The sequence below is a fragment of the Dunckerocampus dactyliophorus genome, chromosome 19 (assembly GCF_027744805.1).
Source record: "Dunckerocampus dactyliophorus isolate RoL2022-P2 chromosome 19, RoL_Ddac_1.1, whole genome shotgun sequence".
Classification (NCBI taxonomy): Eukaryota; Metazoa; Chordata; class Actinopteri; order Syngnathiformes; family Syngnathidae; genus Dunckerocampus; species Dunckerocampus dactyliophorus.
In genome coordinates, this window is record NC_072837.1 from 15,414,932 (window position 1) to 15,433,039 (window position 18,108).

The window sequence follows — 18,108 nt, forward strand, 5'->3', positions numbered from 1 at the left end:
TCACTATGTGGACCTTGCTGGAAAAAGTAAGGACACCCCTTCTCTAAACAGACCCTAAACAGCAATGACATGCTGAGCCTCACTTGTCATAATGAAAAATGTAAAAAACAAATAACAACATTTAATAAATATGAATATTTGTCCATTGAACTGTATTATAAATGTATTTTCTATAATTATTCCAATCATTTTCTACCATTTTCTTCAGTAAAAAATGAGTTGGATCATGGCGCCTGCCGGTTTCTGTTTGTCAACATGATGACATTAATATAAAGTTGCAGAAACATTTATTATACACCATGACTTTCAACAGCATGCCTAAAGCCTTTAATGTAAGTGTGATATCATTATTCTTGCTAATCCGACAATGAAATACACAGAAATGTCATACGGGAGGCACTTGCAGTACCACTGTATCCTGAAGGGGTCGGGTGTGTGCTAGCTGGAAGGTGCTTGTCACTGCCAACCTTTTTGAGAGGAAAAGCCAGTGTTGTTTTTTTTTAAACTTTATTTAAATACACAAACAGCAGTGCCAGCAAAAGCTAGACTTACAAAAAAGTCAAATGCAAGATATTTGTATTTTTCTGCTGAATGAATGAATAAATTTGACTGCCAAGATGGAGGATTATATACCCAAGCTCACCAGGTGGTGATCAGACTTTTACAACAAAGTATTAGAACTTTTCCTGGAGAAGGATGGGGTGGATGTACTTTATATACACATAAAAGGTAAGAACACAAATGTTTTGCAGATCATAAACAAAATAAATAAATGGAACTAAGAAGTGTCTGAAAACAACTTTACGGCATGTTTTCAACCAAAGTCAATTATTCTCTTCTTTGTTTGAATTATCCTCTTAATGACCTCACAGCAGTCACTGCTAAACAGCTGCTAAAGTTTAAAGTGGCGACTTAACGAAGGAGTCTTTAGCGTGCACGCTGATGTTTGCATGTCAACGGCACATCTTTTCACCGTGTCGCTCACCACGTTGTCTTACAGTACAGTACAGTCATTTACTGCAGTCAGCTAATTGTTCGTATCCTCACTAAATGTATGGCCAAACTACGACGGAGTATTAGGGCCACATTGAAAAAAAAATAAATCAGAGATTTTGAGAATAAAGTTGTTAATTTATGACTTTATTCCCTTTTCGAGAATAAAGTTGTTCATTTATGACTCTATTCTCAAAATCTCAGAAAAAAAGTTGTAAATTTACGAAAACAAGGTAGTAATATTCACGAGAACAAAGTCGTAAATTTAGGAAAATAAAGTCGTAATATAACATGTCATTGTGTCAGAGGGAAACTTTCCTCTTGCTTCAGGCAAGCTTTTATTTAAAAGGCGGCAGCAAAACAGAGCAGTTACGCATTTAGAATTTAGGTTAGCATGTCTAGCTAGCCCTTCTCACTTGCGCCTTCCTTACCCCGCTCCCTCCACATGCCCAAGACCAAAGGTCACATAAGTTCCCCCTTTTTATAGCTGTCTAAGGCAACGCCTGCAACATAAAGTTACAACTTTATTGTCATAATATTCAACAATATAGTTTTTCTTCATACATTTACAACTTTATTCCCGGAAAGTCAAAATCCCAGATCATTTTAATACTCCGTCGTAGCAATCATTGCGTGAACCAGCTATGAAAAGGGGGGACTTATGTGACCTTTGACCTTGGGCAAAGGCTATATGACAACTTTTTACATTTACGAGAATAAAGTCATAAATGTATGAGAAAAAAAGTCGTAAATTGACTTACTTACTAACAACTTTATCCTCGAAATCTCCGCTTTTTAAAATTCCAATACTCTGTCATACCCAACGACTATTTCAGCTCCACGTTGTGTTTATTAGAAGCATTCTGCCGCTGTATTCGCACACCGCTTACCAATTGGAGAAGAGAGCGATGTCACGTGGTTTTCTGCGACACATTTAGGTACGCTGAGAAAGAGGAACTCCGCAAAGTTGACAAACAGACAGTAACACTGACGCTCGGACCAGACAGACACAATTATTAAAGAGAATTGTTATTAACTATGACTGCAATGTTGAGAACGCACCCAATGTTAAACTACTGAAAATACTGGAATGTTCAGTCATTAGAAATTGCAAACGTGGATGGATGATGTCATGTTGCTAAAGTGGCAGTGGAGGCTTGACTGAAAGCTATCTTCCCACCAAAAGTGGTCAACGAAAGGACCAAAAAAAGTAGTGTATCCAACCTAATGACCTTTTTATAAATATTCTAACACAGAATAGGCAAACTTAAATGGTTGGTGGTAGTACAGTATTGTATTTTTAAAGAATGAACAGTTCTAACGTGGGCCTTCAGCTGAACACTTTTGGGAAATGTTTCGCTAACATGAGGGCAACTGATCCTAGCGAGGTCCTTTCCAGTTTAGACATGCACACGTGCTCACACACGCTCACGCGCACGCACACACAGTCAGCAGTGACTTTTTGACAGTTGCCCCACATAGTTGTGCTTGTGTGTCCTCTCACACAGCAGTTGTCCCAGCTCGCTCTAAATGCTCCCTTTATTGACTACCACCACTTTGTGTGTGTGTGTGTGCGTGCATGTGTGTGTGTGCACGCTCACTAAGTTGAAGAGCAGTTGTCGTTGACAGCTGCATGGGAGCAGCAAGCGGCGAGTCAAGCGGCTTCAAATAGCAGTGATAGCTCTCCTGGTCCGCCATCAGGCAGAGAGACTCCCCCGCCCCCCACTTCTGGCAGGCGTGGGTGTAAAGTTTACATTGCATGCTGATGCTTTGTAATCTTTTGTTTTTAAACTCATAGCACCTCTCAAAAAGAGTCCAGGTGTGAGGAGCTCCATACATGCTACTCCAAGTATAAGTGAGACAATGTCAGTGAATCCATCAGATTGAAGTCCACGTTGGGACGGGGGGGTGGTGCAAGGGGGTGAGGGCAGCAGGGACGGGTCAACAAAACTGCAAACTTGGCTGCTGTTCGATCCTCGTTGACTGAGACGCTTTGTGACACGCAGTAGCAGCTTGTAATATTACTATTTACTACGCATCTTTCATCAGAGACGGTGTACCTAACGAAGTGCAAGTACCTGTCCATATAATGCATCATACTTTTAAAATAGTCAGGAGACAGTTCTCACTGCATAAGACAACTTGATGATGTTTGAACCTTCACAGCAGCCACAACAGTCTAAAGACCAGTTGTCCCAGTGAGGCCAGTCTTGCAGTATGATAGCACGCACATGCCACCGTCCGTCTCTCCCGTCAAAGAGTTTGTCCCTCAAGGCGTCTTCTGGTCTCTGTTGGCATCAGCACAGGCCGCCGTAGCACAGAGCTGCAAGCAGAGCGCTGGTCAGTTTGTCTGTGCAGCAAAAGCACAGAAGAAGACAGGAAAGTAGGAGCGGTCTAGAACCAGTACAAGTCCTTGGTCTTGTCCTGCGTCTGAAGACCTGAGAGGACAGCGGTGACAGAGAGAAGATGAGAGAAAAGAAGCGGAAACAAGGCTGGCAGTCAAGATGGAAGCAGGAAGTGACACAGAAGGAAGCGAACAGCTGCCCGCGCTTGCGGTAAGACGACACCAAGTAGCAGAACTCCTTCGTCAATTAATTGGGCTTTTCACCACCTTGTTGGTGCTTCTTGTTTTCATTCCGCACAGGCGAGCCGTGAGGGAAGTTTACTCACACAAATCTCAGCAGCCAGTCTACTTCAACGAGACACTCCCATGACGGTTGCTGCAGTGACGCTCGCTAGCGTGAGCGCACTTAAATGCAAAATTCACACAAAACCTGGACTTGAAAGCGTCACCACGCGAGATTTCAGCAAATCTCTCTGAGAGCTTTGCTTTTTTCTAGTGGGCTGCCATTGATGGCACAAGAGCAAAAGTGTGACGATAACCATAGAACAGGAAGTTGAACCTGGAGCGACACTGGAAAGTTAATTTAACACTTTCACAACACTTAAGAATGTTACAATTTGACTTAGAACATTGCCAAAACCAGGAGAGCCCAAATTGTTTCCACCGAGTGCAGGGGAAAACATCCACATTTTACCTTTATTTGTGTTGTTGTTGTTGTGTTATAAGCACATTTACGTAATATCTAATAATATACAGTATCTCATTAATAAGGAATTCATTTTATTTTACAATATGCTGAGGACCAATTAAAATGGAGCTACGTGCCAAAAATGCCCCCTGGGCCACAACTTGGACAGCCCTGGCCTATACAGTAAATAAAACATTTATGCTGGCCGCAGTTTGACCCTGGAACAGATTATTTCTATGGGGAAATTGTTTTGCATAATTGCTAAGTTCCTGCTAAATTACCTGCTTCCATGTTGAGTCCTATCTCCTGTCCAGATCCTGACAAACTTCCGCTCCACGCCGACCCCGTCCAGGACTCCCCCTTGCTCCCCAGGTCGCAGGGCGAGCTACTGGACCCGGGTACTGAGGTGCCGCCAGACGCCAGGCGGTGATGAGGCCTCACCGAGGGCACCAGCAGCGAGCTGTAGCGGGGATCAAACGCCGTGCCATACATCTCGTGCATGGCCGGGCGGGGGTAGGCTGAGCCCTGCGTGCCTATGGCGCCCCCTAACGAGTACGAGTGGTGGTGGTGGTGGTGGTGGTGGGACGGGTACCAGGCATCGGGGCTGGGCTGGTGGTGCAGGTGGCCGTGGAGGGGCGACGAGGAGTAAGAGTCCCCGGGGAAGGCGAGCTCCGAGTGGGGGGCCGACAGAGCGCTTGCCAACGAGGACGAGACAGACGACTGGTAGGAACTGTGCCAGAAAGATGGAGGGAAACTTCTTTGGCTCATTGGGAAAGATCCATCTGTAAAAAACACAAAGAAGACGCATCAGACGTCTTCAAATAACAACTATGGCTGTGTCTCATCTGGCACACTTCTCACACTTACACTTGACGTGCAGAACAAGTGAACACACTGAAAACACTCGGTACATTTACCTTTTTAACCGTTACCCTCATCTATTTGAGCATGTTTGTTTTTTATTCCGGCACATCGTGACCTGTGAAATTAATATTTCTTTGTTTTATTTGGTCAAGAAATATACCCCTTGAACATCCTGGCCTTGGAGGAGGTCAGCATGAGAGCAGCGCTGAGGTTACACTGAAAATAAGATCATTGGTAATGTGATAGTGCAACTAACTAATTAGCGCTGAGATGGTTAATTTGTGGAGTTAAAGAGTGAATTAGTCAAGTGTTAAATGAGTAAAGCATGTGTGCTCTTTTTATTTACACACACACACACACACACACACACACACACACACACATATGAAACTCTGGTGTAGCTAAATCCTTCTTTTGATAATAATCCTTAACACCCAAGCTCATAAATATTAGACACATGGCTCTGCTCTGACAGTGTCAATCATTTTGTTATGAATTATGAAGGTGATCATTGTTTCATTGTACCAACAATGCAAAGTAAAGTGTGAACGTTTGGTCTTCACAGCTGCAACTTGATGCTATTTTGAAAAGTCTTTCTATTTTTTGCGCACACACACACACACACCTTTAGGTGCCTTGTGTCCGCTGCTGGGGGAGTACGAGGAGGAGGTCTGGCTGAGTGCGCGACTGAAGTGTTCATCCACCACGGTGCTGATGTCCCCCTGGAAGTACGTGAAGAGGACGCAGCGTGCACTCAGGTACTCGGCGCCCGGGGGCAGCTCCTTTTCCTCCTCTTTGATGGTGGGGGGTCCGGGGGGACCGCCCTGCGGGTCTTGCATTTTGGAATACAAGGCCACTTTCTACACAACAATGACACACACACACGCACCCACGCGCACCCACACAGTTGTAGAATGAAGGTGATGCGTTAGAGCAGAAACTTTTTCCATCGAGGGCCGAATACTGAAAAAACAAAACATCAACCAATTTTAGATAATTTTTTGATAGTTATATCCATGGGCATTTGTATATAAATTATATGTATTTATATCAATTATTTGTTATATATGTATATACAGTGAGTATATAGAGCTTTAATTTTTTTAAATGGCTAAAAACACACACATATTATTAGTTATTATTAGTTATTTGGATCAACATTTCACCTTTTCGTTCTACTCCCTTTAGTGTACATTAGAGTACATCAAGAACATTACAAGTACTTCTCAAAAACGTTGTCTTATTTATTGTCTGTTCTTATAAGGAGCTACATTTTTATTTGACTGTCAGCATTTATCTGTTTGTCTGTCTGTTTGTTTGTTTGTGTTCCAAGTAACTTGACAAGTTTTGAATTGATTTTGACCACAGTTTCAGGAATTGTCGAAAATGGGATATGGATGAAGTGATAAAACTTTGGTGGTGATCCAGATCACCGTCTGGATCCAGGGATTCTTTACTTAACATTGCGAGATAGGACCATTTTTGCCATTTGTGCTTATAAATCACAAATGGGGAAAAAAAAGGTCCGAGCAGTTGGGAAAAAAATACAGGACAGGTTTCCAACAGGTTCTACAAAATATCAAAGACTGCTCCAGATAATGGAATAATTCCACATACTACCATCCACAATATGAAAAAAAAATAGGGGACCTTTGGAACATTCATTACGGGAAGACAACAAATGAAGCTACAAACATGCAACAAACACCTTTACATATAGCCAAGACACTGGAATCTGGAGTGTGCCAACGGATTTTTTGTGTCTTCAAAAGCTATGGAGATCGATCCAGAAGAAAACCGCCATTACAGAAAATGTGATTTTTGTGAATAACTACTGGGCTAATATTGATATCATTATGAATCCAAATTGCTAATGGTATGTTTTCCTGACCAAGGAATCTGAATATGTAGATTAAATAAGTGTACTAATATTTCTGGTGTAAATCACAGTATGGGAGGAAGTATGGCGTTTGGCGCTCGCCGACTGCTTTTTTAGTTTTACTCTTTATTTCGAGCATGTGTTTGAAGTCATTCTAATTTCTCCTGGGGAACAACAAAAATTTAAATATATACATACATACACACACAGAAACATACATATATTAAAGTGTCAAGTATTTAGTTGGATATGAAGACGATCAAGCTTTTCTTCCTCACACACACACAATCTTCCAAGTGAATAAAAAACATTTAATTTAATATGAAAGCAAATTTGATGATTATTTCTGACATATTTCTGCTATTTGATCAGCTCATGGAAGATTAAAAAACAATGCTTAAAAACATTTATATTATTTCAAGAAGTGTGGGTTTTGTATGTTTTATTTTCATATTATTAGTGTGCATTACTAATACTAATAATACTTTGTAGTGTATAACACTCTGTATAATTTTCAGAGGATAACCACAAAAAATAAGAGAATAATTCACTTTAGTTAAGAAAATGTTGTTAAATTGCTTTCAGATATTTCTTAGTCCCACTTATTTATTTTTATGAACTAAAAAACATTTGCGTTCTTACCGTTTATGTGTATATGAAGTACATGCACCCTGTCCTTCTCCGGGAAAGGTTCTGACACTTTGTTGTAAAAGTCTGACCACCTCCTGGTGAGCTTGGATATATAATCCTCCATCTTGGCAGTCAAATCCATACAGTACAGGCCAAATGTTTGGACACGCCTTCTCATTCAAGGAGTTTTCTTTATTTTCATGACTATTTATTATTTATTGTAGATTCTCCAAACCATGAATGAACATGTGGTATTATGTACTTAACAAAAAAGTGTGAAGTAACCCTAAATATGTCTTTTATTTAAGACATATAATTTTGTAACTTATCTTTTTTTTGATAGCGCTGCAAACCCTTGGTGTTCTTTCAGTGAGCTTCATGAGGTGGTCAGCTGAAACGGTTTTCACTTCACAGGGGTGCCTGGTCAGGGTTACTTAGTGGAATTTCTTACCTTATTAATGGGGTTGGGACCATGGGTTGGATTGTGTGTGTCCAAACTTTTGGCCTGTACTGCATATTCATTCAGCAGAGCATACAAATATCTTGTGTTTGACCTGTTTGTAAAGCTAGCTCTAGCCGGCACTGCTGTTTGTGTATTTCAATAAAAAAAAAAAAAACTGGCTTTTCCTCTAAGGAAGGTTGGCAGTGACAAGCACCGTCCAGCTCACACATGCAGGACCCCTTCAGGATGTGGCTGTACTGCAAGTGCCTCACGTATGACATCGTTGTGTATTTTTTTGTCCGATTAGCAAGAATAATGATATCACACTATTTCATCACCGCACGTCACTGCTTCTTAGCCACAACATTTCCAACTCATACTACATCATCCGAATCATCAGTGCAGAAGTCTAAGGCAATAGGAATTCAATACAAAAATGCTTTTCAAGAAAAGCTGCAACAAAGCAAAGAAAAGAATCCATTAAACTGAGTAGAAATCATAATTTTTATCATAATTATACTAATACATAGTAAATAATTGTACGAATGAACTATACTAATGAACCTTTCTTTGAATTTGCAAATAAAAATGCATGTATTAGACCACAAAACACCAATAATAATACTAGTAATAATTACATACAATACAAATCACCTTCATTTGTAAATATAGTGAATTGGTTTTCATTTGTGTTGTTTTAATAAGTCAATAAAAGTAAATATTTCAGAATTACATGTTAGATAAAACAGTGGATAATACCTTCAAAAACATGAATGATCTTGAGTTAATTGTGAGGGTTGGTAATTGGAAATAACGAGATAAATGAACGTACATTATTATTAAGATAGTGAAACATTTTGGATGTTATCATTGAAAATGAATCATCACTTCATGTGTTGATTGTGTTTGCATGATGTTAAGTTATTTACAAAAACAACCAAGTAAGCAGCTGTTTTTGTAATAAAGTTAGATTTTTAGGAGGCAAGTGTGTGTAGGAATGAAGTAGTCGTACCTGGTGGTGGTGGTGGTGGTGTTGGTGGTGGTAGGGGCTGTAGGAGGGGAAGTAAGGCTGAGCTCCAAACACCTGGTACATCACATCCAAGCAGCTCATGGCGGAGGTGTCACGGGGATCGAACGGGCGTCATTTAGCGCGCCGTGCACCGCGCTGGACCCACTGTTGTTCAAAGTCCGCCTGAAAGAAGTCACTGCTGCTGTGTGTTGACGCACTGGAGGGGGAAGCAAGCAGAAACCACCACACCCACCACCCACGGCACCTCCCTCCAATCATAGGCAGTACTGGGCGGGCGATACTGCAACTTTTGTTATCGATCCGAAGCAAAGTACATAGGGCCAGCAATCCCGATAACAATACTTTTCACGTGAAATGTTTAAGAGAAATTTGTGATTTTGACTTAAATTTGTGGCTCATGGTTAAGAATTGTATTTATATATATAATTAGTGAGCAATTTAACACTATATAAATACAACTGTAAGACGATGTAACAATATCAAAAAAATATTCAGTCCGTGTTTTATTCCATTTGATTATATTAAATTGTTTGAGCAAAATAAAGTCAGTATTAGAAAACAACAAAAGCAAAAACTACTTACTAAAGTATTATACCTATTGGTTCTCATTCAAATAATTTGGCTTTTTGCCCCAAAGCCCTTCTGTTGTAGAAAATATAACAGTATGATTGTAGCAACATGAACAACCAAACAAAAGACGTATATTTGTGAAAATAAACAGACATAAAGTAAAAAACATCGATTTCATCAGCTTATACGATAATGATATTACCCTTTGTATCAATATTTGTATCGATCCGCCCACAGGCATCGCTCCACTTCAACAGCCAGACAGACAGACAGACAGACAGACAGACAGACAGATATACAGATAGCTATAGATAGATAGATAGATAGATAGATAGATAGATAGATAGATAGATAGATAGATAGATAGATTTATGTTGAACATGAACTTGAAATGTTAAGTTCAGTTCAAACTGGAGTGACATCACCAGAACGTTAGCCAATCAAGAAGCGAGCTAACTGACGAAGCCGGAAGTATGACAAGCAAATATGGACGTGCGAAAAGCGCCACGTTCGAAGTGAGTTGGTCTTCAGAAATGGAAGAAAAACTCGTTGAGTGTGTCCTTCAAGTCTTACCTCAACAAAGTTAGCAGCAGAGCTAGCAAAGCTTCTTCTCGTTGGTTTTCGGTAGTCTGTCCCATGTGGTACAGTGCTGGTACCACGTCCCTTCACGTTTGATCGCTTGTTGTGAACGATAATGATCATTTTTTTGTAATGTGTGGGGTCTGACACATTTGAAAACTCGTTTAAGATTTAAATTGGAGTCACCTGAGCCTCTGCTGCCCTCTCGTGGCCCATTTTTCAGTTGGGACCCATGTGACATCGCGGGTAAGCAGACAATGAAATGTGATTGGAAGGCATGTGATTGACACTGGCCTCCTTAATGGCTTTAAAATCGTAAAATACACACACAGGCTCATCCTAATATTGTGTTTCATTGTCCTGGTCTCTGCACATGAAACATTTGGCGTAATTTTGTTTTATTTAGAATTTCTTTATATTTTAAGCAAACTACAAATGTCTACCATGGCTTCCTACCTTCCTTTTCATCTCCTTCAAGCTTCCTCCTCCTCCCCTTCCTACATCCTTCCAACACAATGAGTTGCTAGCGCGTGCTAGCGGCCATTGTGGGTGGGTGGGTGGTGGTGGTGGCGGTGATGGAGAAAGGGCCCTAGCAGGTGTGTGTGATTGTTCCAACGCGCCCTCGACACCCTTCTTCATTCAGGTTTTTTGAAAGACGCGACCGTGACCCTCCATTTACCACTGGCCCAGCAGCACTCCCACCAAGGATGACCTATTAGCGTGTGTGTGTGTGTGCTGTTCATGCGCGCCTGGATGCACTCAGTGTGCACTCTCATGTGTTAAAAGATGTTAAATTGGCTTTGTTATGCATATCTGATATACCGATATTGTCCATGACTTCATTTTCTGATACACATCATATTTCTTTGACTGGATGCATTTCACAAATAAACACTGTTGTGCAAAATAAGACAAATACTGCAATATGCAATGTAAGTTGTATAAAATACGACAGAATATTAGGGCCACATTGAAAATTGAAAAATAATCATCTGAGATTGTGAGAATAAAGTCGTAAATTTACGAGAAAGTCGTAAATTAACGAGAAAAAAAGTCGGAATATTACCTTTGCCCAAGGCCAAAGGTCACATAAGTCCCCGCTTTTCGTAGCTGTCTCAGGTAATGCCTGTTACGACGGAGTATTAAAATCGTAGATTTTGAGAATAAGGTCGCAAATTTACGGCGTTATTGAAAAAACTTGTCACGTCATATTTACAGGCATTGCATGAGACAGCGATGAAAAGGGGGTACGTCTGTGACCTTTGGCCTTGGCAATGTGGAGGAGGCAGGGTAAGGAAGGCGGAAGTGAGAAGGGCTAGCCATGCACTGTTTGTGCTCAACTGCTCTGTTTTGCTGCCACGTTATAAATAAAAGCTTGCCTGAAGCAAGAGGAAAGTTTCCTTCCTTCTTGAAGAGCTATGCTCTATTTTCACTCTGACACGATATATCACTATCGGCAGAAAAAACAATACTGAAATTAATCAATATATCATTTTTATACGATCAGAAATTCCTAATAAAAACACCGTATAAAGACTGTTTCTTCTTTTTACACAGGCAGGAAAGTTTAACGTAGACGACCACAACATATCCCAACCCAACTACAACTGTCAAAGGTCTTTAAGGTTGTAAAATTAGACCGAATGCCACCAAAAATTGTGTAAACAAACATACCTTATATGTCATACTTTGGAGAAATTGACCGTGTGTTTTTTGTGTGTTCTAAAGATATTAAAACAGCTAAAAAGAGGCAGCTAAAAACTGCACGTAATGGGACTCATCTATTTCACCTACAAAACCCGCTATTAAAACACCTCCAAAAACCTCCAACAAGGTTTTATGGTTTATATATCCATGCTGTGACCATCTTGTAACAGACACATTTGTGATTCGTGTTGTAATGCTCACAGTATATTGCTCCTTTTAAGCATTAGCAGAACTTCCTTCCTAGGTGCATTGATGTCACATAGCAACATACGTAGAAAGGAACGCTACACAAAGCGTTAACTTTTCCAAACTCAGAAACAAACACACAGCAGCAGTGGTGGCAGCTCCAATATGTAGCGTTACCTTTCGCTAGTGGTAGTGGTCTGAGGCATTGTGAGTGTGTAGCTAGCCTGGGTGGTGTGGCGAGGTGTCACTACGCCAATGACGTAGTTCTTGGGCGTAACAATGTTAATAATATTAACAATGTCACTGTAGCTTGGTAAATATGCAGGTCACGTCATGTAAATGGAGCGTTGTTAGCGGTATTTTCAGAACGCTATATAGGCGGAATAAGTGCGTCCCATTACGTGCATTCTTAAGTGCCTCTTTTTTTATCTGTTTTTATATATTTAAATGCACAGAAAAGAAAAAGACGTGTGTGTTCATGTCTCACAAAAGGATTGTGGATGGTGGGCAAAATAAAAATAAAGGTGCAGGTTTTCTTTAACTTACAGTTAATAATGCAAACATGTGAGACTTAACAAAGCTGTTAGAGCAGATTATTTGCCTTTACATGACTTTCTGTGGGAAATAGGAATTGCTTTAAAACATAGGAGACAGAAAACAATGTCCTGACATCATCAAAATAGAAGAAAGCGGTCCAGAGTGGTGAAAATGAAGAAGCAAGCGGCACAAAGAAGACGAAGAAAGGGTCAACTGGTCTCTGATTAAAAGATTGTTTCAATGGCCTGTGCTGGCATTCATGTTGAATGAAAACAGGTCATTCAGAGCGGAAACGCTGGCAGAGCTCACAAAGAGTCAACTTTTCACTTGGAAAAGGCAAAGTCAATTGACAGACAACTTTTACAAGCATTTAATTTAGCCTGGGCTCAAAGGCATTATGACAGGCAGCTTAGCAAGGACAGTGCTTTCAAAGGCCGTCTGAATATCCACTTATTTTCTTATTCACACGTGAAAGACCATGGGCTTCCAGCAGAAAGGTTCAGGGTCTGCCTGTTGGCGGGAATGGTGCTGTGGTCCGTCACAGGAGGAAAATCCACCGCTAGAATGCAGAGATTCTGCCTTTAATCAGCAAATAATTTATATAAGTGTACAACTAAACTAGCACAAACGGCCACGCACTGCAAAGGCCTGCAACTCTTTCATTTCAATGACTCAACTCAATTAACTATATAAATAGTAGCTGAATCACAATGAATGCAGTATTCCCTGTGAAAAACTTCTTGTTTTGTGGAAATCTATTTGTTCAATGGTTTACTCTACTTGCTAACCAAGCTAGCTGGTAGCATGACCAATAAGCGGCTTCATGGTTTTCAATCTCACAATACAGGTCGTCCCTCGCCACACCGTGGTTCCAATTTCCCGGCTTCACTCGATAACGGTTTTTCAAACACATATTAATGAATAAGTCGTGGTGTTTTGTGTAGTTGAATGCGGCCTGTTTTTAGTCAAAAAACATGCATACTAAAGCAAATGAAACATATTTTCTGTCTAAATTAAGCATCGCCGAGCATACAAATGGCTAGATTAACTGAAATACAAATGCAATCCTGTAAAAAGCTGCATTAAAACTGTGAAGGTAGGATTCTACATTGGTTACTAATTGCCAGTAATTGTTCGGTAAGAGACAACAGGCTTTTATTGCAGGTTTAAATGATCTCACAATAAGCACAATAATCATAATAATAACAACATGAGGTACTCTTGTGGCCGTAATCCAGCTAAGACTCAACTCTGGACTCCCTACATCCCTTCCTGTACACACGTCCGGAAGACATTTATTGCAACTATTGAGTCTTATTAATGTCTTAAATAGCTTATTTTTTCTAATCATATGTACTGTATTGAGTAATACGAATGTAAGGGTGACTATATTGGTGTTATTTCATGTATAGAGGGCTCTCATAATGTTAAAACCATATTTACCAGCTTGTAAACAGTTTTTTATGCCATAACTATGAAAATATTCTATTTATAAAGAAGGAATCCTACTTCACTTATCACGGTCAGCTTTGGAGCTAATTAACCGCGATAAACGAGGGATTGTTCACTCAATGATAGCTGAACTACAAACCTTTCATCCTCAGTAGAAGCGATACATGAAGTTAGTAAGCTAGCTAGCTGCTAGTTAGCAGCTAGCTGGCTAAAAGAAGCCATCATATTGACCCTTAGAGTCCTGACAGGTGCCTACAAATAAAATGTACAACTTCAGTCATATTTCATATGATTCATGGTAACATCCTGTCATTTAACAATCAATCATTATTCATCTGAACAGCAGAAGCATGGACTGTGTGCCACTTCTAATAATATTAAGCAATGTACTTGATTGAGAAGGGGAAGGGGTAGGATTAAATAAGATCTGCTTTGTCCTGCTCCTTTACAGACATGTTGAATTATGTACATGTGATGTTTCTTAATGTAACTTGTAACTATGTATTATTAATAATAATAAGTAAGTCAGTGAAGTGCATACAGTATGTGTGGGCGACCCTGGGGCCAAAGAGCATGAAGCGTCTTGTGAGAAAAGCCATATTGGAACCACCAAGCTTGCATTTACTGTTTTTATCCAGGACAGTTAGCTCACCGGTAAACATCAATAAAATGCTCCCTCGCCACTGAAAGCACTGATTAGCTCCATTAATGAATATTTTCTCAGCGCGCCAGCCTCATGGGCTGCAGAATGCAAACAATTACGGCGAGAGGCCCGCCAGGCATCCTCAATTAACCAGCTGCAACAAGCTTGGCCGCTGTGCCGCAAGGAATCTCCACAATCCTGCTGCTTGCAGCACCTGGCCTTCCTGCGAGGAAACAATATCACCGAAACGTGTCACTTGCTTACTTGTTATGCATCATCCCACATCCACTTCCTGGTACACGCCATGGACTTAAGTACTGGGACACATTCAGGAAGGGACATGTGAAGGAAATGTGGAGGCTTTGCAGCAAAAACAGCTTCCGTTCTTCTGGCATACACTTTCTACAAGCTTATGGAGAGGGTCAGTGTGCTCATCAGTGTTGCCACATGGGAAATGAAGCTTAAAATTGTCATACTTTGAGGGAAATGATCGTACATACACTATCAGGATGTCCAGTAGAGCGACCGCATTACTGCAGACGCTGCGCCGATCCGCCTGTCAACCTCACGCTCCAACCTTCCCTCACTTGTGAACAATCCCTGAGATACTCCTCCACCTGGGGCAAGACCTCACTCCCAACCCAGAGGGTGCAATCCACCCTTTTCCGACTGAGAACCATGGCCTTGGATTTGGAGGTGCTGAGTCTCATCCTAGAAGCTTCACACTCAGCTGCGAACTGCCCCAGTGAACGCTGAAGGTCACAGCCCGATGAGGCCATCAGGACCACATCATCTGCGAATAGCAGAGACGAAATCCTAAGACCCCGAAACTGGACTCCCTCGATGCCTTGGCTATGCCTAGAAATTCTGTCCATGAAAATTATGAACTTGGCAGAGGCCAACGTTCTCCAGAAACAGACTGGACTTACTGCTGGCAATGCGGACCAGGCTCCAGCTCTGGTTGTACAAGGGCCGAATGCCACGTAGTAGTGCACCACCAATCCCGTACTCCCGCAGCACCCCCCACAGGACCCCACAAGGGGCACAGTGGAATGCCTTTTCCAAGTCTACAAAGCACATGTAGACCGGTTGGGCAAACTCCCATGTAGCCTCCAGTATCCTTGCAAGGGTGGAGAGCTGGTGTGTTCCGCAACCAGGACGAAAACCACATTGCACCTCCTGTAGCCGAGGTTCGACTAATTGTACCTTTCTCTCCAGCACCCTGGAAAAGACTTTCCCAGAGGGGCTGAGCAGTGTGATCTCCCTATAGTTGGAACACACCCTCTGGTTACCCTTCTTGAAAAGGGGGACCACCACCCCGATCTGCCAAGCCAGAGGTACAGTTCCCTACTGTTGAAGAGATGTGTTGGTCCCTCAAGACAGTCCCTCAACATCCAGAGCTTTGAGGAACTCAGGGCGAAACCTGTCCACCCACAGGGCTTTGCAACTAGGGAGTGTTTTGAGTACCCCAGATCCCTCAGCCACGGTGATGGAAATGTCCGCGTTTGTGTCCTCAGACTCTGCTTCCTCTATAGAAAGTATGTCAGTGGGATTGGGTCTGATGATACGAATACAAAGTCGATCATAGAACTGGTCTTATGTTTTGAACATGGTTAGATCGGGGAGGCCGTTCCTCCCAATCACGCCCCTCCAGGTCACACCGTCATTGCCCACATGGGCGTTGAAGTCTCGCAGTAGAACTACGGAGTCACCAGCTGGGGTGTTCACAGCACCCCTCTGATAGATTCCAAGAAGGCTGGGTACTCTGAACTGCCATTTGGAGCGTTTGCACAAACGACAGTCAGGACCGTTTCCCCAACCCAAAGGCGTAGGGAAATGACTCTCTCATTCACCGGGAAAGACTCCAACACGGAGGCACCGAGCCGGGGGGCGATTAATAAGTCCACAGCTTGCCGCCTCACCCCTGCAGCAACTCCATAGTGGAACAATGTGCAGCTCCTCTCGAGGAGTTTGGTTCCAAAACACAAACTGTGGGTCGAGGTGAGTCCAACTATGTCTAGCTGGCGAGAAATACTTCAATATTGAATAAAGCAAAATTTGTTCTTGATCAAAAATCAATCCACACTCTTTACTGTTCTTTGGTATTACCATATCTAACCTATTGTGTGGAGATATGGGGCGATAATTATAAACCCAATCTTCACTCACTCAATGTACTGCAAAAAAGATCGGTGAGGATAATTCAAAATGGCGCGTATAGAGAACATACAAACCCTTTATTTTTAAAATCACAGATATTAAAATTAGCTGATTTAGTAAATTTTTGAAACTGCTAAAATAATGCGTAAAGTTAACAACAACTTGTTACCCAAAAACGTCATACAGTATTTCTCTATAAGAGAGGAGAAATATGATCTTTGGGGAAAATGAAATATGCGAGAACAACGCTGAAAACCCAAAGCATTTCAGTTTGATGTTTGCTAAATACAAGGCAGAAGAGGCTTGATTATTATACTTATTGTTCTGTCATGCTTGTTTTTATTTTTTATTATTTTTTTCTTATTAGACTGATTATTATATGGAATAATATTACATGGAATACAGGAAGTGAATAATATGTACTGCACAAGATGTGGAATGGATGGGGGGTAGGGGCTTCTTCCTACTCATTTTGGACATGTGCAACTGTGAAATGATTCATGAGATGTTTTCCATTGTAACCTGCATGCATGTTCAAATAAAATTAAACCAAACCAAACCAAAATGTCTCAACCTCTCGCACAAGTTCGGGCTCCTACCCCACCAGAGAAGTGACATTCCATGTCCCAAGAACCAGAGAAGTGACATTCCATGTCCCAAGAACCATATTTGGCCACAGAAAACCAGGTCACCCAGGCACCCACCCTCGACCGCCACATAGCTCCAGACCCTTATGCTTGTCCCGCAGATGGTGGATCTACGAGGGGGAGATCCTGTGTGGCTTCTTCGGGCTGGACCCGGCCGGGCCCCACGGGTGAAGGCCCGACCACCAGGCGCTCGCCTGTGAGCCCCTCCCCCAAGCTTGGCTCCAGGGTGAGGCCCCGGTATCCCACGTCCGGGCGAAGTGCGGTCCCTCCTCTCGAGTTTTCTCATAGGGTCTTCTGAATCACTCTTTGTCTTGCCCGTCACCTAGGACCTGTTTGCCTTCCAAGACCCTACCAGCGGCATATAGCCCCGGACAACATAGCTCCTAGGATCACACAAGCACTCAAACCCCTCCACCACGGTAAGGTGACGATGCACGGAGAATGTCATTCTACTACAGTAAACCATGACCACACGTGTCTAGTTTAGCTTTTACAGTACAGCCTTGCATTTTGCGGGCGTTACATTCCACGCCTACCAGTGAGTGGTGGAAAACACGCATAATGAACAGATGGTGCTATAGCCAGCAATGCTAAGGTCATTTTAGCCAATCAGTGGCCTGACTAAAGTATAATATGCAATAATGGAGTGCTAAATAAAATCTCCATCCACACCAGTGGAGAAAAAAAAAATTCTGTCCACTTAAAAAAAAAAAAAGTCAGGCTCATTGTGGCCAATCAGAAGCCCATCCTGACGCCT

General features: G+C 41.8%; 1 protein-coding gene across 2 annotated transcripts; it reads right to left on the minus strand.

Moving 5' to 3' along the window:
- Positions 1-573: 573 nt before the first annotated feature.
- Positions 574-10,254, minus strand: vgll2a (vestigial-like family member 2a). Of its 2 annotated transcripts, none has more exons than XM_054762698.1 (5): positions 10,206-10,254; positions 8,853-10,118; positions 5,515-5,749; positions 4,307-4,807; positions 574-3,316 (listed from the first exon to the last, which is right to left on the minus strand). In XM_054762698.1, the coding sequence occupies exons 2-5, from the start codon at positions 8,949-8,951 to the stop codon at positions 3,291-3,293; spliced, it is 861 nt and encodes a 286-aa protein (XP_054618673.1). In that variant the 5' UTR covers positions 8,952-10,118; positions 10,206-10,254; the 3' UTR covers positions 574-3,290. The 2 variants fall into 2 exon arrangements, with proteins under 2 accessions (XP_054618673.1, XP_054618672.1); XM_054762697.1 differs by having other exon boundaries at positions 3,312-3,431.
- Positions 10,255-18,108: the final 7,854 nt, after the last annotated feature.

Coding starts and splice junctions, on each gene's coding strand:
- vgll2a (XM_054762697.1), bottom strand. CDS start 8,951: ATGAGCTGCTTGGATGTGATGTACCAGGTGTTTGGAGCTCAGCCTTAC. Junction 5,750..8,852: donor ACCACCACCACCACCACCAG/GTACGACTACTT, acceptor ATTGTTGTGTAG/AAAGTGGCCTTGTATTCCAA. Junction 4,808..5,514: donor CGGACACAAGGCACCTAAAG/GTGTGTGTGTGT, acceptor TGTTTTTTACAG/ATGGATCTTTCCCAATGAGC.